The sequence below is a fragment of the Acanthochromis polyacanthus genome, chromosome 8 (assembly GCF_021347895.1).
Source record: "Acanthochromis polyacanthus isolate Apoly-LR-REF ecotype Palm Island chromosome 8, KAUST_Apoly_ChrSc, whole genome shotgun sequence".
NCBI classification, from domain to species: domain Eukaryota; kingdom Metazoa; phylum Chordata; class Actinopteri; family Pomacentridae; genus Acanthochromis; species Acanthochromis polyacanthus.
Window position 1 is genome coordinate 39,388,321 of NC_067120.1, and position 27,024 is coordinate 39,415,344.

The following is a 27,024-nucleotide window of genomic DNA, read 5'->3' on the forward strand; positions in this document are numbered from 1 at the left end:
ATGGTGCCTCCTGGCTTTGCGTCTTTGACGGCCAGGCCGCTTGACAGGTGGTTCCTTAGGCGGCAAGGAGACAGGGCCCGGTCGGCTACCAGGGGAGTCAGCAGGCGGGTCAGTCAGCGGAGCGCCCAAGAATTCATGAAGGTAAGCAGGTAAATCGTCGACTAATCCGGGTCGCTGGCCTGCTAGCTTGCGGCCCAAGATTATGTGTGAGTCTTGGGGATCTTCCCTCCACCTCCCACAACTCGTACAGCACATTGAAAAAAATGCTATGCTCCTCGCAGGAGGAGAAGATGTCCACGGGTGTGCCTTGGGTTAGGGTCTGGATGACGGCTGGGTCCGGGACTGATGGTACTGGTGGAAGGGAAAATGGTTTGGGCTGGGCTGGAGACGAGCAAACTTGGTTGAGCAGGGTGACGAAGTGGTTTAGTTGTGCCTTTGTGGCGGCAACATCTTGTAGGGCTTGGCTGTATTGAATAATCCGGGTCGGGTCGGGGGCTTCCTGGGATATCTGGTTGGCTAAAATGGTGAGTTGAGAGCTCATCTTCTGATAGTTTGAAGTAAGCAGACGGAAGGTTTGGTGTAATTGCCTGATGTCGAATGGAGTGGGCTGGTCCGGCCTTGGTGGTGAGTTCTCTGGGTCCATGTTTGGCCAGAGTATTCTGTCACGAATCGGAGCTGGTGGACCCGAGCAGAGAGCCACACCACCAAGGCTGGTTGAGGAGAAAGTGTTTTATTTTGCGGGGGTGAGTAAAGGTGGCTAGGTGGGGGAAAACCAGGGTGCAGGAGCGGGGAGCTCCGGGCAGGAGTGGGGGTTCCAGGCAGGAGTGGGGGTTCCAGGCAGGAGTGGGGGTTCCAGGCAGGAGTGGGGGTTCCAGGCAGGAGTGGGGGATCCAGGCAGGAGTGGGGGTTCCCGGGCAGCTGAACTGAACAAACAGGAGAAAACAATGTCAGAATACGGCAGAACTTAAAACAGAAGATGTTAAAGGCTAGAGAGAGAACCAAACTGCGTGGTTTCTTGTTCAATACTCTGGCAGGGAGTGGAAGGCTGAGCCGGTATTTATTGCAGAGGTGAGTCGTTAGCATGATGATTGTCAGCTGCCCGGGAGCCGTGGAGATAGTTGATTGCCTGAATGGAGTCAGCTGGAGAAGCCAGACTCCACTCAGGCACCGAGCTGCAGGGGAAAGACAGGGCAGAGAAGCGGATGGGAGACAACTAGACAGACAGACAACTAGACAGACAGGGCAGAGGAACGGAACTGTGACAATCATTTTACATGGATTGCACATTTTTGAAAACAAATAATGCTAAGCCCTGTTCAATTTTCTGTCTGGTGCTTGTTTGTTTTTTATTTACAGTGATGTGAAAGTACAACTTGAAAAATTCCAAAGAAAATTCTTGTAATTATGTAATTTAAAACAGCCAGTCAGTCTTTATTTTTAGAATGTCTTGTGCACTTGTAAATCTACAACATTTGACAAGGTTTTATTCTTAAAACATCTGAACAAAAAGACGGGCTTTTTATTATACCCACTGCATGTCTTAGACAGAGGGTAGGGAGAAGCCATATGTAAATGCAAGGATGAATAGTGGTTCATTTGCGTATGGTTGCTGCTGTAGTCAGTGCCCGAGGGCAATGCAACAGAGGTACAATAGGCAACTGGGTCAAAGGATCTGGCAGACAGATGCAAATAGAAAAGGTGTGACAACAAAAAGTAGGAGGAGGTCTGACGGACAGCAACAAATAAAAAATATAAAAGAATTGTGGATAACCGTGGGAAATGGAATGAAGGAGAGACATGTGGCACTAGAAGGTATCTGTAGCAAAAGGTGTGCTATTTTCTTCATCATCATTGACAGTATGAATTCTGATGCTTTACACATGATTTAAATGACTGTAAATATATCAACATAACTTGTTTTTTTTCTATCATGTCCTGTAAATCAGAGGTCCCCAACCTTTCTTGCGTCACGGACCGGTTTAATGTCAGACAATATATTCACGGACCGGCTTTTAAGGTGTGGCGGATAAATACAATATAAAATGATTCCACCGGCTAGGGTGACCGTACGTCCTCTTTTGCCCGGACATGTCCTCTTTTGAGACGCTGTCCGGCCTGTCCAGCCGGCGTTTATAAACTCCTTCAAATGTCCGGGTTTTTGATCTTGCCTAGCTTGAGCGCGTCACAGACCAGTGTATTTATCATTCACGTTGAATGGATCCTTTGGAAACACACTCTGAGAGGCGGAGTTTGAGCCGAACCCCGGAACGTGTATTAATCATTCACAAAGCAGTACAGAGGCGCTCCACACTCACTCACTCGGGCTGACAGGCAGGTAGACACACTGCGAGAGAACACTCGAACAGAAAGAAAATGCCGAAACGCAAATGTCATTTCACTGATGAAATGCGAAAAAAGTACATCAGTGAGTCACAGACAGATGTGGAGGAGAGAATTAATTTTAATTTAAAAAATAAGACATCGTTCAGAATCAGATAATAAATAATACGGAAATAATGTAAGTTATGCATTTTTTCTGTGCGGCCCGGTACCAATTGACCCACGGACCGGTACCGGTCTGCGGCCCGGGGGTTGGGGGCCACTGCTGTAAATTACAAAACGTGCAAATAAGCACAAATGATTGACTTCATGCATGACATCGATTACCTGCATACTGATGCAGACTTTTATGGTCCTAATTCAAGTAAAATTTAATCTCATAAATGCATGGTGATTTTGACAGAACCAACAACTGCACCGCTGTTAGTTAAGACATAATTTAACGACCTGTGCTGTGCCATCGTAGTTCCTCACGATGTTGAGCACATGGACAGTATGTACAAGAAGGACATAGTCACCTAATGGTTTATGAACTTTTGCTTTAAAGTCTGAACTTTGACTGTCCCCATCTTGATCTTTTGAAGCAGATAAAACAAGGGAAGGGTAGATTTGACTGCAAACTTGAGGACACTCCAAAGCTCATACGGTAGAGTCATGTCAATCACAAACATATTCTGCTTTATTGTATATTTTGCTCTAAATGGGACCATAATTTACAAAATGAACATCATGTTCTTTAGAGGGAGAATTAATCCAAGTAATTTAGAGGATAAACACATTAAAAGATGCATACTGAGAACATAAGTACTGTCATTTGCTCGTAGAATTCTGTACACTTGCACTTCTTTTTGGAACTACAAAAGTTGTCCCCTACTGGAGACTAGAAAGAATACAGGTTTAAGACACCTCAGCTTCACTTTGTCAGACCTGGAAGTGACATCCATCTTCTATTCATAGTCTACGGTCAAGCAAAGGGCACATGCAGCCAGCCACCCAGTGAGCTTGGTGCACACAACAGTCAAATACTCCAAGGAACAACTGATTAAATAGTGGGGGTGTTTCTGAGTCCCATCAATTCCCGCCATCCGCTACATATTTAGGTCACGTGATTCGGTGTCTGTACATAACATACACATGCGTAACATGTGCCTGTGCTCAGCATAAGATCATTTTGTTTGTGGGTACATTTATATTAAATGGCCACATTATATGTTGCCGTGATTTCTGATCATCAGTAACTAATAAACAAATGCTGCATTTCTACAACAGATGCTGTGTTTCTGACAATGAATGAACAGCCTTGGTGGAGTACTGCGCTCTCTGAGTGCCTTTCTTCTTGTGATTTTTAATGTTCATCTATCTGTGGAGATTTCTTTTCTCAAAGGTGCCCTCTCTTGGATAGTAGGTAAATTCTGCTTGCAGTGTTGAAATGTTCCCTGGTTGATGTGTTGTGCGACTGGCCAGTATGTGTTCTGTTACTGTTGAGGTAATAATAAATAGTGATGCTTTTAACTGCTTCTCTTTGAATAAAATGTGCGGAGACAGTCGTTCAGTCTTTCTTATTTACTAAAGAATGGTGCATCACATCATTCCACTCATCACAGCCTCTTCTGGCGTGCTTTTTCGACTAACACATTCGTCTGAACCACAACACAACATAACGTGCATTGAAAACCTGCACTTCCGGCACCTTTTCTCCTCGGTGGTGTCTGTGTAAAAACAATGTTCAACATGCAAACAGCACACCCTAGCGCCATGAAGTACAAAGTACAGGTGTAAATCAAATAACATCCTACAATACAATGTCCTGTCTTCTAACTAATAAAGACACATTGTCCACATATCAGGAACTTCACATCAGTAATGAGATAAAGATACAACATCCTCCCCCCCAAGAAGACTGTTCACGTGTGAACTTCAAAAGGATGCAGTAACTGAACTGGTCTTCTTAATGTTGTCCCGTTTGGCGTGCGCACAGCACAGGACCTTACTAGTCCATCTCTTCCTTGGAACAGCTCCAAGGGCCTGCTCTCTTCCTTGAGTCCAGTTCTCCATGTCAAACGTGGCATCCTGTCCTCTCCGATGAGAACCAGGTCTCCTTCCTTCAGTGGGGTAGGATGCAGGGTTGCATGGGTGTGAGCAGACTTTAAGTCCAGCAAATATTCCTTCTTCCACCGATTCCAAAACTCGGCGACAAGTCGTTGGCGGTACTTCCATCTTCGGGTCAGCTCCTGTTGGCATTGGTTGTGGGACCTGAAGCAGTAAAAGGCTTTGGTGGCAAAGAAGAAAGTCTTTTCCCTATCAGGAAATGAGCTGGTGTAAGAGGCTGAGGTTCTTTTGAGTCATTATACACAAAGGTGATCGGTCTGGAATTGATGGTTGCCTTCACCTCCGACAAAAGAGTTGCCAACTCCTCAAAACCAAGTGAGGCTCTCCCCATAACCCTTTTTAGATGTGTCTTGACTGATCTAACAAGTCTTTCCCAAAATCCCCCCCCACCAGGCTGCTCGCTCTGCAATGAATTTCCATACGATGCCCTTTTCCGAGAAGTATTCAAGAAGCACAGGCTCCTTCATTGCTCTCCAAAGCTCCTTCAGATCTTGCTCAGCTCGTTTGAATGTTTGGGCATTGTCAGAGTAAATGATTTTGCACAGTCCTCGTCAGGATATGAATCTCTTTCGAGCCAGCAGGAAGTTTTCGGTCGACATGTTTGACACCAGCTCTAGGTGCACAGCACGAGTCACAGCACATGTGAATAATGCTACATAGACCTTCTCTATAGTCTTTCTCACTTTCACATAAAGAGGGCCTGCAAAATCAACTCCTGTGATTCCAAAGAGGGGTGACTCTGTGATCCTGTCTCTGGGCAGGGGCGCGGTTACTTGTTGGGCAGCCTTAATCCTGAATCTCTTGCAAACGATGCAGACTCTAATGCATTTCTTCACCAACTGTCTCGCACGGGCAATCCAATACTTTTCCCTCAGTTGTACAAGAGTGTCTCTCATGCCTGAATGCATGACCTTTTCATGGCTGTATTTAATCATCATTTCTGCAAATCTGTGATTTGAGGACAAGAACCATGGGTGCTGCTCCCTGAAACTCAGGTCTGACTGATGCAGCCTTCCTCCCACACAGACTAGCCCATGCTCATCGAGGAACGGTTTAAATTCCCTGATTTTTGAGTCTTTTTGCACATCTCCTCCAGCGTTTAACTCTGTTACTTCTCTTCCAAAACTGTCGACTTGGACTTCACGTACCCAGTATCTTTCGGCTTCTGACAGCTCCTCTGCTGTCAACTCTCCTCTTTTCTTCTCCTTTGTGCTGCAGTTGTAGCTGAACCTTTTGATCCAAGCTGTAACTCTCAGCACAGTTTGTAATTTACTGTATTTCTCCAGTTGCAGTAATGCTCTCTTGCCATGCCTTCAGTGTTACTGAGCTGAACTGCAACATGACTTGGCTTGAGCTCAGTCCTGACATTTTCACCTGAGAGTTCTTCATCAGTTGGCTCTGACTGTTCTGTAGGCTGTCCTCCTGATTTCAGGAAGGGAGGTCCAGACCACCATAGCTCTTCCTCTCTAAGCTTTGAGGCTGGTTGACCTCTGGTAGTGAGGTCAGCTGGGTTCATTTTTCCGCAGCAGTGTGACCATGATTCTGGTTCTGTCAGTGCCTGTATTTCCATGACTTGATTGGCGACAAACTGCTTCCATTTTTGGGCTGAGCTGCGAATCCAATGGATCACTATCATAGAATCTGACCACAAGTGAAGTTGGCCTGGCTGCAGGTGAAGAGCATTTAGCAGAGCGTTTCCCATTCTTGCTCCAACTAGAGCCCCCATCAACTCGAGGCGTGGCAGAGTTATAATCTTTATAGGTGCCACCCTTGATATAGATGCTACTAGCCTGGTCACAGTCTCTCCATCCACAGTCTGTCCTTGCAGATAGGCCACTGCTCCGTAGGCCTTTTCACTTGCGTCAGTGAAGACATGCAGAATTTGACTCTGCTCATCCAAAGGCATGTTTGTGCCATACCACCTTGGAATGACGATTTGGTGGATTTGAGGTAGCTCCCTACACCACTGCTGCCATGCTTCTGACAGTTCATCAGGTAGCTCCTCGTCCCAGCTGATCCCCCTGCGCCACATTTCTTGAAAGAGACATTTCACTCTGATGGTGAATGTTGTCAAGAACCCTATTGGGTCGAATATTCTTGCTGAGGATCTTAAAACACTTCTCTTGGTGTTTCCCTTTCCCTTTAGGACAGTGATCATCAACTGGCGGCCCGCGGGCCGAATCCGGCCCGCCGAACCGTCCAATCCGGCCCGCGACTGGATTCCAAAATTGTGAGGATCAAAGAGAAAATATCATGTGGTCCACACTATTAATAAAGCAACTGAAAACAACAACTGAGACTCTTAACTATCAGTAATCACCTAATCACCACCATTTATGACTCTATTTAGGCTACATTCCCAAATGAGGACAGACTCGTTGCACTGTTTAGCATTTATTGTTTACCACAGTTTTTTTTAACATAACTTTTCCTCATGCCCTTACTTAACATTTGTTTTTTATTTCAAAGTCTCATCAACAAGCTTCAAACTAGTAGACTTCTCAGGACAAAAAAAGGAGGAAAAACCAACTGGCATAACTTAAAATAGCATGGTAAATAAATACTAACCTGGTACCTGAACATAACAGGTCATAAATAATGTTCGCACATCACACAAAACGTTAAGTGGGCTATAGCAATTTCACATCACAAGGCTGAAATGGGCTACTCACACTGCTTAATGGCTGAAGTTACATTTCCCCTCTGACACTAACTTTTTCACATCAGGCTTTGCCGCTGTCAGACTTATGCGCAAACAGTCCTCCAAAGACTGGTTTGACAGTCGGTTCCTCTCGTGTGTTTTTATCGAGTTCATCCTGGAGAACTCAGCCTCGCAGGTGTAGGTTGAACCGAACATGGTGAGCACATACATAGCCAGCGTCTTCAATGTGTCATAGTCCTCGGGACGAGACACCCAAAATGCGCTCAGGCTTTCAGCACCATGGAGAGCAGCCTTCATGTCGCCTGCAGCCTGGATTTCAGTCAGCTCGCTCTGAATGGCCGCCTCGTCCAACAGCATCATTTTCACCGCGTTTCTGGAGAATTCTCCGCTTGGGCTAATGGTGAATGGGTCACGCACAAATCCAATGACATCCCTGGAAATGAAAAAGTCATTGAATCTAGCAGAGAAGTTGTTTTTTAATTGTGTGATGAATGTCTTCATCTTGTCTGTTACGTTGCTTTCTCCCACCGTCTTCAGTGTGTTGAAGTGCAGCAGCCTCTCTGACAACAAATCTGCATGGAACACATCAAGTTTGTTCCCAAGGGCATCAAGTTTTTCCACCAAATCCACCACTGATTTTTCTTTTCCTTGCAGCTGGAGATTAAGTGTATTCAAATGGGAGAAAATGTCTGTTAAAAACGCAGCATTGCACATGTATTCTCTGTCTTGCATGATGTGGAGATGGTCAGCTACTTGGGCACGGAGCTCAATGAAGCGCTCCAGTGCTTTGCCCTTACTGAGCCAGCACACGTCATTGTGGAGTAACAGGTCATCATGACAAGCCTGGGATTCCAGCGCAAATTTGCAAAACAGGCGGTGCTGCGTGCTTGAATTTCCTCTGATGTGGTTAATAATTAGGGGCTCGGGCATGGAACATGCCGGAGCACCTATTGTTGTCCCGCGGAGTTTAGGTTTTATTAATCTTCTTCCGCCTAAACTTTGGCTCCGTATTTCGCCTAGGCCTTTGACAAATCACACACAAATTATATATCGGCTCGTGCGGTTTTATCGGGAATCGATGGCTATGACTTTTCTAAGACATTCATTCATATTTGCCAGAGTTATGAGCAAAAAACTGCATTAATTTTCCACATACACATGAATGGGATTACTGAATCACTCAGACTGAAGACTCACCTGTTTTCACAACGCCACTGCTTCGCCATACTTTCACCTAGAAACGTCATTTAACCATCAAAACGTAGTGATTTCTCTTGTCTACGCAGGAATGTATTTTATGTCATGCTGACATTTACAGTTTTTGCTCAGTGAGTCCTCAAAAAAGTGAAAATTCTCAAAATCTGCTCTCTCTAGAGTGTGTCATGTGACTTGGGAGAGTGGAGCAGAGATGCAAAATCCGCCTAAAACTTTCACGATTGAATCGCCCTCACGACCAAACCATAAATGTTAGGGACATGAAATTCGGTCAGATTGTAGACAATTTTCCTGGGATTCAAATGAATCCAAGTTTGAAGACCTAGCTCTTTCTGAAGTGAAATGACAGGCAGCAGTTTACAGCAAAGTCGCACACTTCTCTCCATAGGCGCCCATGCAAACTGAATCATCTGGCTCATGGAGGGAGAGTGTGTTTTTAAATCGCTGGCGCTCGGTCATTTCTCACAATATCTGGAAAATAATTACATTTCTGGTTAGCCACAGGCTTCCTCTCGCTCACGGTACTTATGTTCTCAGTATGCATCTTTTAATGTGTTTATCCTCTAAATTACTTGGATTAATTCTCCCTCTAAAGAACATGATGTTCATTTTGTAAATTATGGTCCCATTTAGAGCAAAATATACAATAAAGCAGAATATGTTTGTGATTGACATGACTCTACCGTATGAGCTTTGGAGTGTCCTCAAGTTTGCAGTCAAATCTACCCTTCCCTTGTTTTATCTGCTTCAAAAGATCAAGATGGGGACAGTCAAAGTTCAGACTTTAAAGCAAAAGTTCATAAACCATTAGGTGACTATGTCCTTCTTGTACATACTGTCCATGTGCTCAACATCATGAGGAACTACGATGGCACAGCACAGGTCGTTAAATTATGTCTTAACTAACAGCGGTGCAGTTGTTGGTTCTGTCAAAATCACCATGCATTTATGAGATTAAATTTTACTTGAATTAGGACCATAAAAGTCTGCATCAGTATGCAGGTAATCGATGTCATGCATGAAGTCAATCATTTGTGCTTATTTGCACGTTTTGTAATTTACAGCAGTGGCCCCCAACCCCCGGGCCGCAGACCGGTACCGGTCCGTGGGTCAATTGGTACCGGGCCGCACAGAAAAAATGCATAACTTACATTATTTCCGTATTATTTATTATCTGATTCTGAACGATGTCTTATTTTTTTAAATTAAAATTAATTCTCTCCTCCACATCTGTCTGTGACTCACTGATGTACTTTTTTCGCATTTCATCAGTGAAATGACATTTGCGTTTCGGCATTTTCTTTCTGTTCGAGTGTTCTCTCGCAGTGTGTCTACCTGCCTGTCAGCCCGAGTGAGTGAGTGTGGAGCGCCTCTGTACTGCTTTGTGAATGATTAATACACGTTCGGCTCAAACTCCGCCTCTCAGAGCGTGTTTCCAAAGGATCCATTCAACGTGAATGATAAATACACTGGTCTGTGACGCGCTCAAGCTAAGCAAGATCAAAAACCCGGACATTTGAAGGACTTTATAAACGCCGGCTGGACAGGCCGGACAGCGTCTCAAAAGAGGACATGTCCGGGCAAAAGAGGACGTATGGTCACCCTAGCCGGTGGAATCATTTTATATTGTATTTATCCGCCACACCTTAAAAGCCGGTCCGTGAATATATTGTCTGACATTAAACCGGTCCGTGACGCAAGAAAGGTTGGGGACCTCTGATTTACAGGACATGATAGAAAAAAAACAAGTTATGTTGATATATTTACAGTCATTTAAATCATGTGTAAAGCATCAGAATTCATACTGTCAATGATGATGAAGAAAATAGCACACCTTTTGCTACAGATACCTTCTAGTGCCACATGTCTCTCCTTCATTCCATTTCTCACGGTTATCCACAATTCTTTTATATTTTTTATTTGTTGCTGTCCGTCAGACCTCCTCCTACTTTTTGTTGTCACACCTTTTCTATTTGCATCTGTCTGCCAGATCCTTTGACCCAGTTGCCTATTGTACCTCTGTTGCATTGCCCTCGGGCACTGACTACAGCAGCAACCATACGCAAATGAACCACTATTCATCCTTGCATTTACATATGGCTTCTCCCTACCCTCTGTCTCGGACATGCGGTGGGTATAATAAAAAGCCCGTCTTTTTGTTCAGATGTTTTAAGAATAAAACCTTGTCAAATGTTGTAGATTTACAAGTGCACAAGACATTCTAAAAATAAAGACTGACTGGCTGTTTTAAATTACATAATTACAAGAATTTTCTTTGGAATTTTTCAAGTTGTACTTTCACATCACTGTAAATAAAAAACAAACAAGCACCAGACAGAAAATTGAACAGGGCTTAGCATTATTTGTTTTCAAAAATGTGCAATCCATGTAAAATGATGTGACATTCCACTGTAGACTGTATGTAAATTTACAGATGTTCTTACAGTAAAGGTGTACGTTTGTAACATTTGTCTGTGGTGCATACAACTGAATGTAGCTTAACCCCTCAGGAATTCCCTCAACAGTCACATGTTTTTGAAAATCTGTTAGAAATGCTATGAATATGTTGTTTAACTTCAGGAAACAACAGAAACAATGAGTCTGTTTTCCATTCATTGCTTTTGAACAACTGTGGTAATTTTAGTATGAAGCTTATGAGGATTTTAATGCAATACTATTAAATTAAAAGTGATTTAAACAGCATACTGTTTGACAAAATGATGCGTATTGTATAAAACGTTCACTGGCTTATGTTTTTGGTTGTGAGTTCACTCACTACAGGGTGGAAGGGAGGGTGGCTGGCTCCTGGGGAGTGGCGGTATCTGGGAATGGTTAGACAGGTTTGTTCAGCCATCAGGAAAGACTGGTGTTTATGAGATCAGTGAATATGATCCTTGCTGCAGTGCTGCATGTGTTCACAAGCCTCTTGTTTACTATCAGGAAGTCAAAAAAAGGACAAAGTTCAGTACAAGACTATAAAATCAACTGAATGATGGCGGTATAATTTCATCAGAATTCACCGTGTCATTTTCAGAAGATATTCTGCTGAGGTAAGACATATTATCAACAGGATTTCACTGACAGATGTTGAACACTAAATGTTGACACTCATCATATTTTATGCAATTTTTCACCGTACTTCTACATTTTCTTTACAGGGACATATCAGCAATCATGACGCTCAGAGATCGTAAAGTGCAGGTGACCACTTACCTGCCAAAGCTCGATGTCATCTTCTTTTTGTTGACTGTGATTGCCCTAATCTTTGTGCTGTATTTGGAGGTAAGGACTTTTTTTTGCTTGTTTTTTTTTCTTTTTTGGTGAATGTGGCAGCTGTTTGACACGTTAAAGATTACTGAAATGTTCTTCATAACATTGCAACTTTAGTGTCTTTTGGCAGGTTGCAGCAAAAGTTTGTCTCTTTTTTTTTTCTTTTATTCTAACTGTCTCTAAGTGCTGGAGCTAATGCATTACAAAGTAAGATATTGCTGTATTTTAATTACATTTGTCTGTAATTTGTAAAGATTCTTAGTCATGAAAGTTGTGGTAATCGTAGAAGCTTCAATCAAAATCAAATGGACTTCTCCTGTAGGTTCTTGAAGACATTTTATCTCTAATCCAAGAGGCTTCTTTAGTTCTAACTGACTAATGGGGAGTTAAAAAATGTATAATCACTCCAGCTCACATGGCGGATGGCCCATTAATGACACAGGACTCACATGACTCCAGGTGGGAATTGTTGTGACACCAGGAGGTCCACCAACAATGACAACAATCATGGTGGTGGAGCTACTACTTTATATTAGGTTTACATTTGTAGTTTTGTTTACCATATTTTTGTATTGGGTAGACTTTGGTTACAGTTTTCAACCCCTGGCGAAAAATTATGGAATCACCAATCCTGGAGGATGTTCATTCAGTTATTTAATTTTGTAGAAAAAGGCTAAAGTCATTTAAAATGACAGCTTTCTGGCTTCAAGACATACTAAAAGAAATCAAGAAAAAAATTGTCAATAAAAAATGCTTTTTAGATCAAGCAGAGCGAAAAAAGATATATATAAATTAGGGATGGTTCGATCCGAACCACTGGATCGATATCGAGTTCGATCCAGGCCAAAATGACCGGATCGAGCATCGGAGTTTTTTTATTAGAACTCGTTTGATCCGATCCATAAGCCCAGTCTGTCTCATATATCCTCGTCTTCACTTTTCACGACATGCCGTAACACAGACGAGCTGTTGCCATGGTAGCCATGTGCCCGTGTTTTCGTCACGTGAGCAGAGAGTGAACAGAAGCCTGCAGAGCTGTGGTCACGTCTGCCGCGTGGAATTACTATATACAAACGGAGGAGAAAAGTAAAACAGCCGAGTGCAGCGTTTGCAAAATGAGTGTCTCAAGGGGTGGCAGCAAAACCGGACATTTTAACACAACAAACTTAATAAAGCATCTGCAGAAGCATCATGGAAAGCAGTACGGAGACTTTTTACAGGCGAGTGTAAAACAAAAAGTGCACCGCGGCAACCATCGTTGCAGGAAGCACTACAGAAGAGTACAAAACTCGCCCCAGAATATAACAGAGAAAATTGTCAGGTTCATTTTGCTGGATGACCAACCACCTTGTGTGGTGGAAAATGTGGATTGTTGTAGTATTTTCGCGTGAACGTGTGCGCGTTACGTTTCACTCTGTGGCCACTTGACGGCTTTTCTGTTGTACATTTACTGTTTTTTTGTTGTTGTTTTCTACTGTTTTTCGGGTTAAATGTGATTAAGTAGTGAACTGTTGACATGTTTTCGTGTTAAATATGATTAGGTGACACGTCTCTCCTCTTCTCATCCACCGGTGTCTAAATGGCATCAGAGGAGATCCTACACTGCTCTCAGTTTCACTCGCATGAGAACGTTAGGACAGGGTTTAATCGCCAGATATTGTTTATATTCCATCAGTGTTGTACACGTGTCAATAAAATAATTGTTCACTGAGAAAACTTTATATCTCCCTATTTAAAATTGGACTCCCCCAAGAATGCAGGACGTGGTACCAATATATGTCTAGTGAGTATAATAAGTATAAGTATTCAGAGCCTTTGCAGCGACATTCATATTTAACTCACATGCTGTCCATTTCTTCTGATCCTCCTCCAGATGGTTCTGCTTCTTTATTGGAGTCCAGCTGTGTTTAATTAAACTGATTGGACTTGATTAGGAAAGGCACACACCTGTCTACACACGTGGACAAAATTGTTGGTACCCCTCAGTTAAAGAAGGAAAAACCCACAATTCTCACTGAAATCACTTGAAACTCACAAAAGTAACAATAAATAAAAATTTATTGAAAATTAAATAATCAAAATCAGCCATCACTTTTGAATTGTTGATTAACATAATTATTTAAAAAAACAAACTAATGAAATAGGGCTGGACAAAAATGACGGTACCCATAACTTAATATTTTGTTGCACAACCTTTTGAGGCAATCACTGCAATTAAACGATTTCTGTATTTGTCAATGAGCGTTCTGCAGCTGTCAACAGGTATTTTGGCCCACTCCTCATGAGCAAACAGCTCCAGTTGTCTCAGGTTTGATGGGTGTCTTCTCCAAATGGCATGTTTCAGCTCCTTCCACATATGTTCAATGGGATTCAGATCTGGGCTCATAGAAGGCCACTTTAGAATAGTCCAACGCTTTTCTCTCAGCCATTCTTGGGTGTTTTTGGCTGTGTGTTTTGGATGGTTGTCCTGTTGGAAGACTCATGACCTGCGACTGAGACCAAGCTTTCTGACACTAGGCAGCACATTTCTCTCCAGAATGCCTTGATAGTCTTCAGATTTCATCGTACCTTGCACACTTTCAAGACACCCTGTGCCAGATGCAGCAAAGCAGCCCCGAAACATTACTGAGCCTCCTCCATGTTTCACCGTAGGGACAGTGTTCTTTTCTTCGTATGCTTGGTTTTTGAGTCTATGAACATAGAGTTGATGTGCCTTACCAAAAAGCTCCAGTTTGGTCTCATCTGTCCAAAGGACATTCTCCCAGAAGCTTTGTGGCTTGTCAACATGCATTTTTGCAAATTCCACTCTCGCTTTTTTATGAGTTTTTTTCAGCAGTGGTGTCCTCCTTGGTCGTCTCCCATGAAGTCCACTTTGGCTCAAACAACGACGAATGGTGCGATCTGACACTGATGTACCTTGGCCTTGGAGTTCACCTTTAATTTCTTTGGAGGTTGCTCTGGGCTCTTTGGATACAATTCCAACGATCCGTCTCTTCAATTTGTCATCAATTTTCCTCTTGCGGCCACGTCCAGGGAGGTTGGCTACTGTCCCGTGGGTCTTGAACTTCTGAATAATATGAGCCACTGTTGTCACAGGAACTTCAAGCTGTTTAGAGATGGTCTTATAGCCTTTACCTTTAAGATGTTTGTCTATCATTTTTTTTCGGATGTCCTGGGACAATTCTCTCCTTCGCTTTCTGTTGTCCATGTTCAGTGTGGTACACACCTTTTCACCAAACAGCAGGGTGACTACTTGTCTCCCTTTAAATAGGCAGACTGACTGATTATGAGTTTGGAAACACCTGTGATGTCAATTAAATGACACACCTGAGTTAATCATGTCACTCTGGTCAAATAGTTTTCAATCTTTTATAGAGGTACCATCATTTTTGTCCAGGCCTGTTTCATTAGTTTTTTTTTTTTAAATAATTATGTTAATCAACAATTCAAAAGTGATGGCTGATTTTGATTATTTAATTTTCAATAAATTTTTATTTATTGTTACTTTTGTGAGTTTCAAGTGATTTCAGTGAGAATTGTGGGTTTTTCCTTCTTTAACTGAGGGGTACCAACAATTTTGTCCACGTGTGTATATAAGACCTTACAGCTCACAGTGCATGTCAGAGCAAATGAGAATCATGAGGTGGAAGGAACTGCCCAAGGAGCTCAGAGACAGAATTGTGGCAAGGCACAGATCTGGACAAGGTTACAAAAGAATTTCTGCAGCACTCAAGGTTCCTCAGAGCACAGTGGCCTCCATAATCCTCAAATGGAAGAAGTTTGGGACGACCACAACTCCTCCTAGACCTGGCCGTCCAGCCAAACTGAGCAATGGTGGGAGAAGAGCCTTGGTGAGAGAGGTAAAGAAGAACCCAAAGATCACTGTGGCTGAGCTCCAGAGATGCAGTCGGGAGATAGGAGAAAGTTCCACAAACACTATCCATAACACTATCAACCGATCCCTCTGCAATCACGCCTGCTTCAGTACACAAGTCTTGCAAAGCTGCATCTTGGAATCATTTGCCAATTACTCTTAGCAGCATTCATATGGTGTGGAAGGTTCCCATCCTTGGAATGACATTTGGAAACCTCTCTTTGTGTTTCCACAAAATGTCAGTGGCTTTTGCGTAGAAGGCTTGGTCAAAAACTACCACTATATGTGGTAGTTGCAGCATGTTCCTAATCTTAAAAGTTTGTGTCAGAATCTCCTGAACTGTTGAGTCAGTGGCAGGGCCAGTGATTGTTGGAAGATATCCTAGAGTGTCTTGGATGACCTCTTCCTCATCTCTTGTCTGAATATTGAAGCCAGTCCATCCATTTAGAGTTTGTCTGGAGGAACAATGCTCGCGAGCTACCAACCAGAGCAGGTTGTTTTGCTTGAGCATCTCTCAGTACTTTCTCACACTCTAAGACAACATGTGGCCTTGGGACAGGACCAGTGTGTTCTCCTCCACTGTAGACTGGAGTAAACACCTCTTCTGGTTCAATAGTCCTCTCTTGTCTTTTTGGATGACATTTGTGGGTTTGGGCTTAGGCATTGAGCCACACACCTTTGGTTGCACAACTATCCCATTTACCCTGTGTGATCTTCCAGTCCCAGATGGTGTCTCTTCATTGTGATCAATGCTGTCCCATGCCACTGTTGTTGGAACATGAAACTGGATGTTCGGTGGCAATAGAACAGTTTTAGCTGAAGTGTTCAGTCAGTTTGATGATTTTCCACAGGTTTTCAGTTGGATATAGATCTGGTGATTGAGCAGGTCGAGGCATGGTTCCAATGTTCTGGTTCTCCATCCAGGCTTTTCCTGACCTTACTGTGTGGTAAGGAGCATTGTCTTGTTGGAAAATCCAGTCACTGGAGACAGGAAAGAGTTTTCCAGCTAATGTAAGAAGACTGTTTTCAAGAATAGCCCCAAACATGACCTTGTTCATTTGCCCTGTTCCACCCAGACTGAAAACCCCCAGATGGTGACAGATCACCCCCATGTTTTACTGTAGGGGCAGACAGTCTGGTTTGTAGCTTCTCCAGGCTTCCTCCTAACCAGTAAGTTGGCTGGAATGTTTTTTTCCTTGGTGTAATGAATGGCGGTCTTGGAGATCTTCAGTTTTTCACTACCTGTCTCTCACTCATGCCAATTTTCAGCAGTGCCGTTGTGGCTGCCGTTGTGGCTTCACATAATTCTTCTGTTTTAGGCGTTATATATGAGAGCTGACAACTTCTGAGTTGTGCTGAATGTCAGCAGGAAACAACTCCAGGCCTTTGCATGTGCAGTGCTGCTGATGACATGAAATGTCCTCTATAGACCCTGGAATACAATAAAGCTGAAGCATGTCAGATAGGACATAAAGTATAAGCACTGTGTAGATGGCACAATTGATGAACTTACTCATGACCTGTGATGGTGCTTTCTGTGTAAATAAGTAGCACCCACTAAGACCCAGTGTTGCATTATTGAACCATTGAAAGAAATCCCTAAAAATCACATGTATTATACTTTTTAAAATAAATTATTTGAGTTGTCTATCACTAAACATCTTTAGGATGAAGAAAAAAATACCACAGGTTCAAATACTTATTTGGAAAATTGTTCCTAAAGAGAGAGCTGGGGGGTCAGTGGAAGACATGTTGTTTGAACTTGGAATGTGGTATATCTTACAGTATTAATATTTTCCTGCCAAAAATGTTGCATTTTTGCAGTTCAGAGTGTGGGGTGCTGGGATATGTAGTGTTTGTCTACATTCAGGAAGAAAGAGGTACAGCTAGACAGCCTTAAAAAATGTTGCAGTTTTCCAACTGTGGGCCTCAGAGGGTTAAAGGAATTGTGCAAAACCACGGTTATGTCTAAAAATCATAAATGAGTGATAAAGCTGCCAGTGTGGAAATGCTGTCCCATCTTAATGTACTTATATTATCCCAATGTACATTTTAGTACCACTTAGGTTTGGACACCTGAGATGGTACCAATATCTGTCTGGTCTATTTGTAATGTTAACACCTAACGCCACTTCATGCATAGCATCAGCACACTAGAGAGGATGATGGACTGAGAACAGGCTGTATCACGCAGCACCATAATCAGTCACTGGTCCTCCGTCTTTCCTGTGAGGGAGACAAAACCTTTGAAAATGAACAGTTTAAAGCAGTCATCAGGCGCCTTCGGAACACTGGCAGGGACGGTGGGAGCTTTAATCAGCCCTACCCCTTTGGGCAGATTTTGGACTGAGCCCCGCTGCTCATGTTTCAACGCTGCACATTCAGCTATAGTATGACTTGACTGGCGGCAGAAAGAAACACTTCCTCTAAATCGCAGGACCTGCCGACACATTACCCGTCAGCTGCTGCTCTGCTTGTTGGAAAGAATCACGGAGGGAGGAATCACGCTTGAAGAACACATTTTTGAGCGTCAGAGCAATCTCATCTGCCAGAGTAGCTGCCTGCTAAAACATACTAACCTTATGTTCCTTTAGGTAAACTACTGTACACTCTGGCAGACAGTTTTTAAATTCCTCCAACAACACAAGCTCATGAACAGAGGTTAAATCACCAGCCATACTGGCTGCACACCATCTGTCAAACAACGTATCTTTCTCTCCCGCAAAGTCCATGTAGCTTTGGTTCGCCGCTTTCTTAAGGCCACGGAAACGTTGTCTATATGCTTCAGAGACCAATTCATAGGCACGTAGAATAGCACGCTTCACCTTATCATACACCAGACCATCCTCTACAGAGAGGGAAGAACAGGCCTCCTGAGCCTTACCTGATAACTTACACTGGAACAAAATAGCCCACACATCTCTAGGCCAGCACAAAGCAACAGCTATCCGCTCAAATGCACTGAAATAAGCTTCCACTTCTGTCTCATGAAATGCAGGAACTAAGGAAATGTTTTTACTCATATCAACTGAAGAACCTGCATTTACACTAACTGGTGAACTCACCGGCAACTTTAAAGGCTAAACTCAGCGTTCAGGGCCTCGGCCGCCCCAACAGGGACTGGACCCCATCCAGGATTGACCCTGAAAATAAGAAAGACAAAAACAAAAGAGCGTCCGATGGAGGAGCTGAAGCAGCTCAGTTGGACATTCACCTGTCTGCCTGAGGAAAATCGTGAACGAGGCCACAGCTAAGCATTAAAACAAAGGCTCACCAGTGACAAACACAAAAAAAACCACACACTCCAAAAGATCAATTTCCTCAGTCCTTTTAAAGAAATGGATGAGCCCCCAAATATGTCACGTCCCCAACGCTAGGTGATGAAGAGAGTAACAGCTATAAAGAAGAAACAGAGGCAGGAAAACTGATTGTGTGACATCAACAAAAGAAAATCTGTTCATCCAAAAAGTTGACTCCAACACAAAGCACACTTATTTAAGTACAAAGCTGGTCACACTACACATCTCTTTAACCATTAGACACTTGTCCTCAAACAGCACGAGACAACAACACCACACTCTGGCAGCTGATCTGGACCACTGGCCACAACGCTCAGGTTGGCTCATCCTTTAACCATCCCTGCTGATTGTTAGAAGCCACAGGTGCACCTAGCCACTCCCATTGGGCGTAACCTGGGAACAGGGAATAGAGAGGAGGAAAAACACAACCTACCTTACCTACTCAAACACACCACAGAATGTAACACTCATATTTTCTTATAAAATCACCAGTGCAGAAATACTGTGCTTTAACTGTAACTCCAATACTCAGCATCAACATCAAAACAGTAAATAAAGTCAGTTACACCTAATAGTCTAATAGCCCTTGTGTTAACCACAGCATGGCTGATATAGCTAGCTGAGCTCCATTAACTCACCAAGACCCCGCCAAAAGTAACAAACATACCTACAGTAGAATCCTAGCATTACTTCCAGGACCAAGAAGTATTTTATATCATCAGTTTGTCGGGTTACAGTCTACATCACATCAGGCATATGTGTTTTTTTACCAATGGGAAGCTACCATCAGAGCCTAGGCTAATTTTAGCATCTGTTCAAGAGCCGACCTTGACCACACAATGACAAAAAGACACAGAGTGAACAGTATTTGCTGCATGTGGCACAATGCTGAATTCAAGGGCAATTGGGAAGTCAGAGTTTCCCATTTCTGACTCAGAAAATCAAGGAAAATGCCACCAGAAGTCATATTTTCTACTTGGTAACGTGGGTAGAGTTTCTCAGTTTTGACCTCAGCATTTGACATGATTCCCACAAAATTACAGCCTTTACAGTGAGCAGTAAATGAACATAGCTTCTCTACTGTTCATGAGTTTCATATCTAAATTTATAAAACATGAGAAAATGTACCATTTTTCCTACTTTGTGCATCAAACCAAAGGTAAAGAATGATCCAAGTCCAACGTCCCATATCTGAGGAATGCAGCATTAGACAGCCCGGCCTTTGATCAGCACCTAAATCACACCATCAGTGCCAGTTAGCCTCAAGATGATGATACAAATCCAAGTTCTTTCTTTCAACCAATGTGAGTTTTGGTGAACAAGACCTTGAAACACACAAACCCTTTGATGCAGAGGTTAGGGTTAGCCTTTGGCAGAGCAGACTGATCACTTTTAAACTCCTGTTATTTTTCCTATGTATAAGGCAGCAAGAGGCCCAAATCAAAATTCAGTTCTTTTCATCTCACAGAAATCCCTCATTTCGTACATCACTCTGTTCTAAAGAGCATAAAACACTATTCTGGCCTTCCTTTTGTTTGAAGCATCTTTGTCACCATCTCTCTTTTACCAGTTTCAGAAGAAAGAAAACCTCACTATCATCCCTCCAAGAGCGGTGCCTAAGAAACATCATGATTTCTGGACTTTCCAGCCACTGTCCCCTAAAGAGGACCTTGAAGAAAAACTCCTACTGGAATCCATTGCTTGGCCAGAAACTCCACCTTTGCCGACTCCTCTTTCCTTGACCAAAACCAGTTGTCCAGCTAAAAGCACCTTCACCATTCTTCCACAAAGTGGAGATGGACAGTGGCATGTAGGGGACAAGCTGAAGGTGCTGATCAAAATGTATGACTTCCAAGGAAGTCCTAAAAAGTCTGGAGGAGACGTCTTATTCGCCCGGCTGCACAATCCGACTCTTGGTGCTGGTGTGGTTGGGAAAGTGGAGGATCATCTCAATGGCACCTACTCTGTTGTTTTCTCTTTACTCTGGGAAGGAAGCGCTTGGGTTGAGGTAAGAATAAAATTTCCCATGTTAAATGGGGTTGGTAAACGCTGTTCGTCTATTTTCCAATTGACTGATAGCCAAGGTCTGTGCTTCGTTAAGTTTCGAATGTAAGAGGGACAGATTCGTGACTTGGAATCGTATTTCGAGACAGCAATTGCAACTTTTACTGTCTTGTCCGTTTAAATGTTGTAGTTTCTCAGACATCAAGGATGTGGAGATGTTGAGGAAAAGTCAGTTGACACTGGCTTGTTTGCATAAAGACAAATTTAGTACAAAGAATACCAGGACCGATCAGGCACCATGGATAACTGGAAGCATTCTCAGCTTGAATCACAGAGATAACTCACTTATATAGGTTCATGCATGGAGAGTTCTCTTAAAAGTTTTTTCCATCAGTAACAGATTCTCACTTTCTCCACAGAAGGTAAATCATTCCAACATGTCCCAGGACATGAACAAAGATCTCTTTTATTTTAACATGTCAAGGAGTAGCAATCATTCCAGGAATAACAGAAACATTTCTCAACTATTGTATGAACAACATTTCAGTCTGTAACGCATCTCGAGAAAACCCAAACTGTAGTCAGCACCATACAAACTGAGTTGAACTGAACACATATCTCTGGTCAGATACTAGAATGTCAAGAGATTCACTTACTGCAGAAGTTGATTAAAAATGGACTTTTTAAGCTTTAAATTCACTCGTTTCCAAATGAGGATTTTCAGGTGTTTTATATAGATAGCATTCCCAGTATATAGGGAAAATATATTATCTGCCTGTTTCTTAAACTTTTTTTTTGGCTGATGAGCCTGATTCATGTAATCTTGTCAAACAAGTTTGGCTTGGTTTGCCGGAGTATAAACATGCCCAAATCCACTGGAACAGAACAGATGCTAAAATTAGCCTGTGCTATGTTGGTAGCTTCCCATTGGTAAAAGAAACACACAATGGATATATGATGTGATGTAAACTGTAACCCGATAAACTGACATGAGTTAAAATAATTCTTGGTCCTGGAAGTAATGCTAGGCTACTACTGTACGTATGTTTGTTAGCTGGACATGCAACGTTTGCATGATGACAATCAGACAGTTTAATTAATTCCATCTTTGTCTAAGTTTTTGATTTTATACTTAACAGACCATCCTTCAAATACCTGAATTGTGATTGGACTGATTGGGTGTTTGTGTTTTGGGCATGGGATTTAGCAAACAGGCTATTCTCCATCCATGTGTTGAATTCTGCTGTCCAAGAATAGAACTTAAAAAAGAACAAGCATCTCACACTTTTGCGGCCTTTTTCCTGAAAATAATATGTTTTGTGCCGTGGACCAGTGGAGTTGTTTAGTCTGTGATGCATCAACTTTATGCCAGGAACAGGGGTTGTAGCTTCAAGCAATTCTTGAAGTTAAATCAAGTTGTGTTCTCTGTCCTTTCAGGTGACACTGGTTCACCCCAGTGAGGCCGTCACAGTGCTACACAGGTTGAACAGTGAACAGCCTGACAGGGTTTACTTCCAGAGCCTCTTCCGCTCAGGCTCCGTCTCTGAAACTACCATCTGTAATGTATTCCTGCGTTCGACCGAGCAGCCGCTGTGCAACTACACTGACCTCCATACAGGTGAACCTTGGTTCTGCTTCAAGCCAAAGAATCTGAACTGTGATACCAGGATCAACCACTCTAAGAGAGGATTCAAACAAAACCTCAAGAGCAACGAGGAGAAACTCTTTCAGCTGTGAGTAGCTTCTTTTGTTGTCTTTTGAGGAAAATTACTGGAGTTATTAATGCAGTAAAACATGTTTTAAATCATACAAATTAAGATCACCACTCTGAACGAAACTATAATAATTTCTGTTGATTTTGGATACCATCCTTTCAGAAACTGACAGATGCACACTTGATTTGTTAAAACTCCCTTACCGAGTGTTTACATCCAGCAAACATGGAGGATCACCAATATTTATTTGCAGTTGTGTAAATGGTTGCCTGGTAAATACAAGTCTGCTGTTCACTCTTTTTGTGTGTGTGTGTGTGTGTGTGTGTGTGTGTGTGTGTGTTTGTTCTCCATTGCTGCAACAGGTAAATATCCGGCTGTTTAGCTGCAATATGATCCAGTATGTCCACCAGCTGATCATAACTTTACCAGCTGTTTATTAGTCTGTAGTGTTTACTCAGAGCTCAGAGCTTTGTCTGTTAAACAACTGGCTTCTATGACAATAAATGATGCTGATGAGTGGTGAAACTGCAAATTTAAGAATCATAAGTTTAACAATTAGTATAAAGACACTACAATGCCCATCTGTCACTTTACACACACTCATTGTGCATGGCAATTATTATATAGTGCAGGTTTAATTAGGGTCCGAGCACCAACAGTGCCGAGGACAGGCGGTGCAAGGGCACAGACTGTCCAAGGCGCCGCGGTGCCTCGGACCCTATTGAAACCCTCGGGTTTCATTATATTATTATTCATTCTTTTTTTGACATTTTGAAATGCATTTTTGGCGGCCTTAACATACCCCAAAATGCATGGAACTTGGCATGCACATGAGGACTGCCAAAAAATTTGATATATTATGGAAGTTGTGCATGTGTGTGCCAAAATGGCTCCATAGCGCCCCCTGCAAAATTGAAAAGGTGGTCATTTGGCCAACTGCCACAATGTTTAATCTACAGTCATAGCACCACCTGTTGGTAATAGTAAGTTTAAGGCCTTATATTTTCAGGTACAATGGCCCCAAACTTGGTGATATCATGCTGGAAATTGGTCAGCTGAGTCTTCACCTCTTGACAATCCCACACTGTGAAGGCTGTGACATTTCATGCAATGCTCACTAAAATTACCACACACATCACCATCGACCCAAGGAACAACACTGTATGCATCTCGGCACTGCACATGCTATAGCGCCCCCTAGTATTTTTAACAAACAGCCCCCCCCCCCCCCCCCCCCCCCCCCCAGCACGTTTCACCTACATCCATAAAAGTTGGGAGGCCTGCAGAGCACATCAGGACGCACAAAAAAGCCTCTTGGAGCCATGCCCTAAACCCAACAGGAAGTTGGCCATCTTGGATTAATTGTGAAATTTTTGTCATTTTTGAGCGAACTCCTCCTAGAGGGTAACTCCAGGAGACCTGAAATTTTGTCAGTCCACACAGCAGGACTTGGTGATGAAAAGTTATCAAAAGTTTAACCAGAAGCCAAATGGCGTGGCCATGACGACCATCAGAGTTTTGATGCTTCGCTAAGAAACATCAACTGCTGTATAACTATCCTCTGCATGCTCCAATCTGCCTCAAACTTTACATGTGTGATCAGAGTCCAATCCTGATCACATCCATAGGCCAACATACACTCTCGGTCGCAGCGCCACCTGGTGGACATGCGTAGATTCGCCGACCAGCAAGGATGTGAGGATCCGTGCAACGCTGCTTGCAGCTTTAATTTTCTAATTGATTTTTCTCGGTCCAAATGCTTTCCAATTTCTGTTTGCAAATGTTTAAGATTTTATTATGTATGCTTTGCTTCAGTGGTGTCAACATGAAAGTCTCAATTCCAGCCTCAGGACCTGCTGGTGTCACCGTGTTGCCAAGACAGAAAGGTAAAGGATCTTCTCATTACTACAATGAAAACTAAACCTCTGCAAAACATTTGTTCAGGCCAATTGGAGAAGTATGAACTTCAAAAAGTATTATCATGAACACCACACATACAAATGATAAGGGAGAAAATCAACTTCAACATATTGAATACATTTAAAATTTTTAATTACATGTACATGCATACAAGATGTTAGTTACACTGACATGGAAAATTGAGGGGGCATTGTTCAGTAACTTTCCAATAATGTATTTCACAAACTATTGAGGAGGAGGATACCACTTGACTCCAAATTCTCAGCTGTAATACTTACTCTGGTACATGTGCTGCAAAGAATTAAAGAAAGAAAGAAGCTGCAATGAAGTTATGCTGCTAACAAGGTCAAGGTTATCCTCACTAAGGTCATGGGGGGTGCTGGAGTCTATCCCAGCTGACTCGGGTGAAGGCAGGGGACACCCTGGACAGGTCACCAGTCTGTCACAGGGCTACATATACAGACACACAATCACACTCACATTCACACCTACAGACAATTTAGAGTAACCAATTAACCTCAGCATATTTTTGGACTGTGGGAGGAAGCCGGAGTACCCGGAGAAAACCCACACATGCACAGGGAGAACATGCAAACTCCATGCAGAAAGATCCCAGGCCCAGGCCGGGGATCTTCTTGTTGCAAGGCAAAAGTGCTAACCACTACGCCACTGTGCAGCCCAATTTACCTGAGTAATTTTTAGGGCTGGACCCAAATGTCCCGAATATCCAAATATTCGTTCACTACGGCACTATCCGGATATTAATTTGGTATCCGAATAGTCGCCTCATTCGGCTCATCTCGGCTCATCCATTCGTGTTTGTAAACACCACCCGAATGGCCGGGTTGCTGCCGACTCTGACATCACGTTTCACTTCGTTGCATAATCACAAGACAAGATGCTGAAGACCTCCGCTGTTTGGGAATTCTTCAGTTTAACTAAAGACTAAACGAGGGCAAAATGTGGACCTGGGAGACCAGACGAACGGATCCGAATATTCGGGCCGTCTCCGCGGCTAACCACAGTCTTTTTTTTTTTAAAATTTGAGAACTACATGTCTGTGATGCATTTATGTGTTATTGGCCTATTAAACATGTTCATGCAAGGACATCCTGGGTAGATGTGTGTTTATTGTGGGCAGGTGGGGCCAATGAGGGTAGAAAACTGAGTCCACAAAGACATACGGTTACCAGGATCTCCATCAGTAATAAACTGATTTGGAACTTTTCAAGGGATTTATCAACAAAGTTATTCTCATCTTTCCCTCCTCTCAGGTCAAGCAGTGATGAGCAACAGCAATGTGGAGTCTGGACCCTCTGGCTACTACTACCAGGGTGCATGGCAAACACTAAGTGGCACCAAAGTTCAGCAGTTCAACACCTCCTCAGCCATCACTCAGTGTCTGAAAGGCAAAGTGGTCCACCTGTACGGAGACTCCACCATCAGGCAGTGGTTTGAGTACTTCAATGGAGCACTACCAGGTAGTTGCCTCTTGGGGATTAAGGGAAATAAAATCATTTTCTTCACCCTGAATCTGTTTCCTCTGTAATACTTTTAGATCTCAAGGAGTTTGACCTGCACAGCCAGAAGCAAAATGGACCTTTCATGGCCATGGACTTTGCAAACAACATCTTAATGACGTTCCGCTGCCATGGTCCTCCTATTCGTTTTCTCCCTGTCCCAATCAACGAGTTGCGTTACATTGCCAATGAACTAGACAATGTAATTGGAGGCACCAACACAGTGGTGATCTTTGGCATCTGGGCGCACTTCAGCACTGTCCCAGTGGAGGTCTACATCCGGCGGTTGCAGAGCATCCGTAGGGCGGTGGTACGCCTGCTGAACAGATCTCCAGGTACAGTGGTCATCATCCGGACAGCAAACCCCAAAGCTTTGACACTCTATGAGACTCTGACCAACAGTGACTGGTACTCACTGCAGAATGACAAAGTACTCAGGGCCATATTTAAAGGATTGAATGTTCATCTGGTGGATGCCTGGGAGATGGTCCTGGCCCATCACTTACCTCACAACCTCCACCCACAACCTCCTATTATTAAGAATATGATCAATGTTCTCTTGTCCTACATATGTCCTATAAAGGGAGGCTAGATTTTGTCTTCAGGAATCTATGCACAGTGAAGACTAACTACAATTAGTTATTTTTAATACACCAGGTTGGATAATAAAGATAACTTAACACCTACATCCTCATGTTTGAGATTGGAGCACAACATTCCTGGAGATGCTGGAATTCTGTAGCCAGTGCAGAGACACATAATATTTCCATGAAGTTTCATACATAATCTCAGTCTATGAAACAGACTTAGTCACTCATATGGGAGCTAACTTCCACCTCTAAGAAACTCTACTGGTCTTGCTTCAAGGTGATTGTAGTTTTCCACAGTAATTTTTTAAAGTGCTATTAGTGATGTGATTTCTGGAGATTGCATATGGTACAAATATAGTTTTAGCTCCAGGAGCTATTCGGTTTCTGGTTTTGATCATTCATTGATTCATCTTGTCTATTTGGGATTTACTGCTCAATATCTTAAACACCATGGATGAACACATGTGGGGACAATTTCAGAAAGTTTTAGAATTCAAAGTTTTACT

At 42.8% G+C, this 27,024-nt stretch overlaps 1 protein-coding gene across 1 annotated transcript; it reads left to right on the forward strand.

The window, feature by feature from the left end:
* LOC127535124 (NXPE family member 3-like) lies at positions 1 to 26,679 on the forward strand. Its single transcript, XM_051952187.1, has 6 exons — positions 1 to 141; positions 20,340 to 20,777; positions 22,211 to 22,506; positions 24,304 to 24,374; positions 25,683 to 25,889; positions 25,967 to 26,679. The coding sequence occupies exons 1-6, from the start codon at positions 1 to 3 to the stop codon at positions 26,518 to 26,520; spliced, it is 1,707 nt and encodes a 568-aa protein (XP_051808147.1). The 3' UTR covers positions 26,521 to 26,679.
* The last annotated feature ends 345 nt before the right edge of the window (positions 26,680 to 27,024 follow it).

Excerpts from the sequence above, each read along its gene's own strand:
- LOC127535124 (XM_051952187.1), top strand. The coding sequence starts at position 1 with ATGGTGCCTCCTGGCTTTGCGTCTTTGACGGCCAGGCCGCTTGACAGG. Across the intron at positions 20,778-22,210 it reads AAGGAAGCGCTTGGGTTGAG|GTGACACTGGTTCACCCCAG; the intron begins GTAAGAATAAAA and ends CTGTCCTTTCAG. Across the intron at positions 24,375-25,682 it reads CGTGTTGCCAAGACAGAAAG|GTCAAGCAGTGATGAGCAAC; the intron begins GTAAAGGATCTT and ends CCCTCCTCTCAG.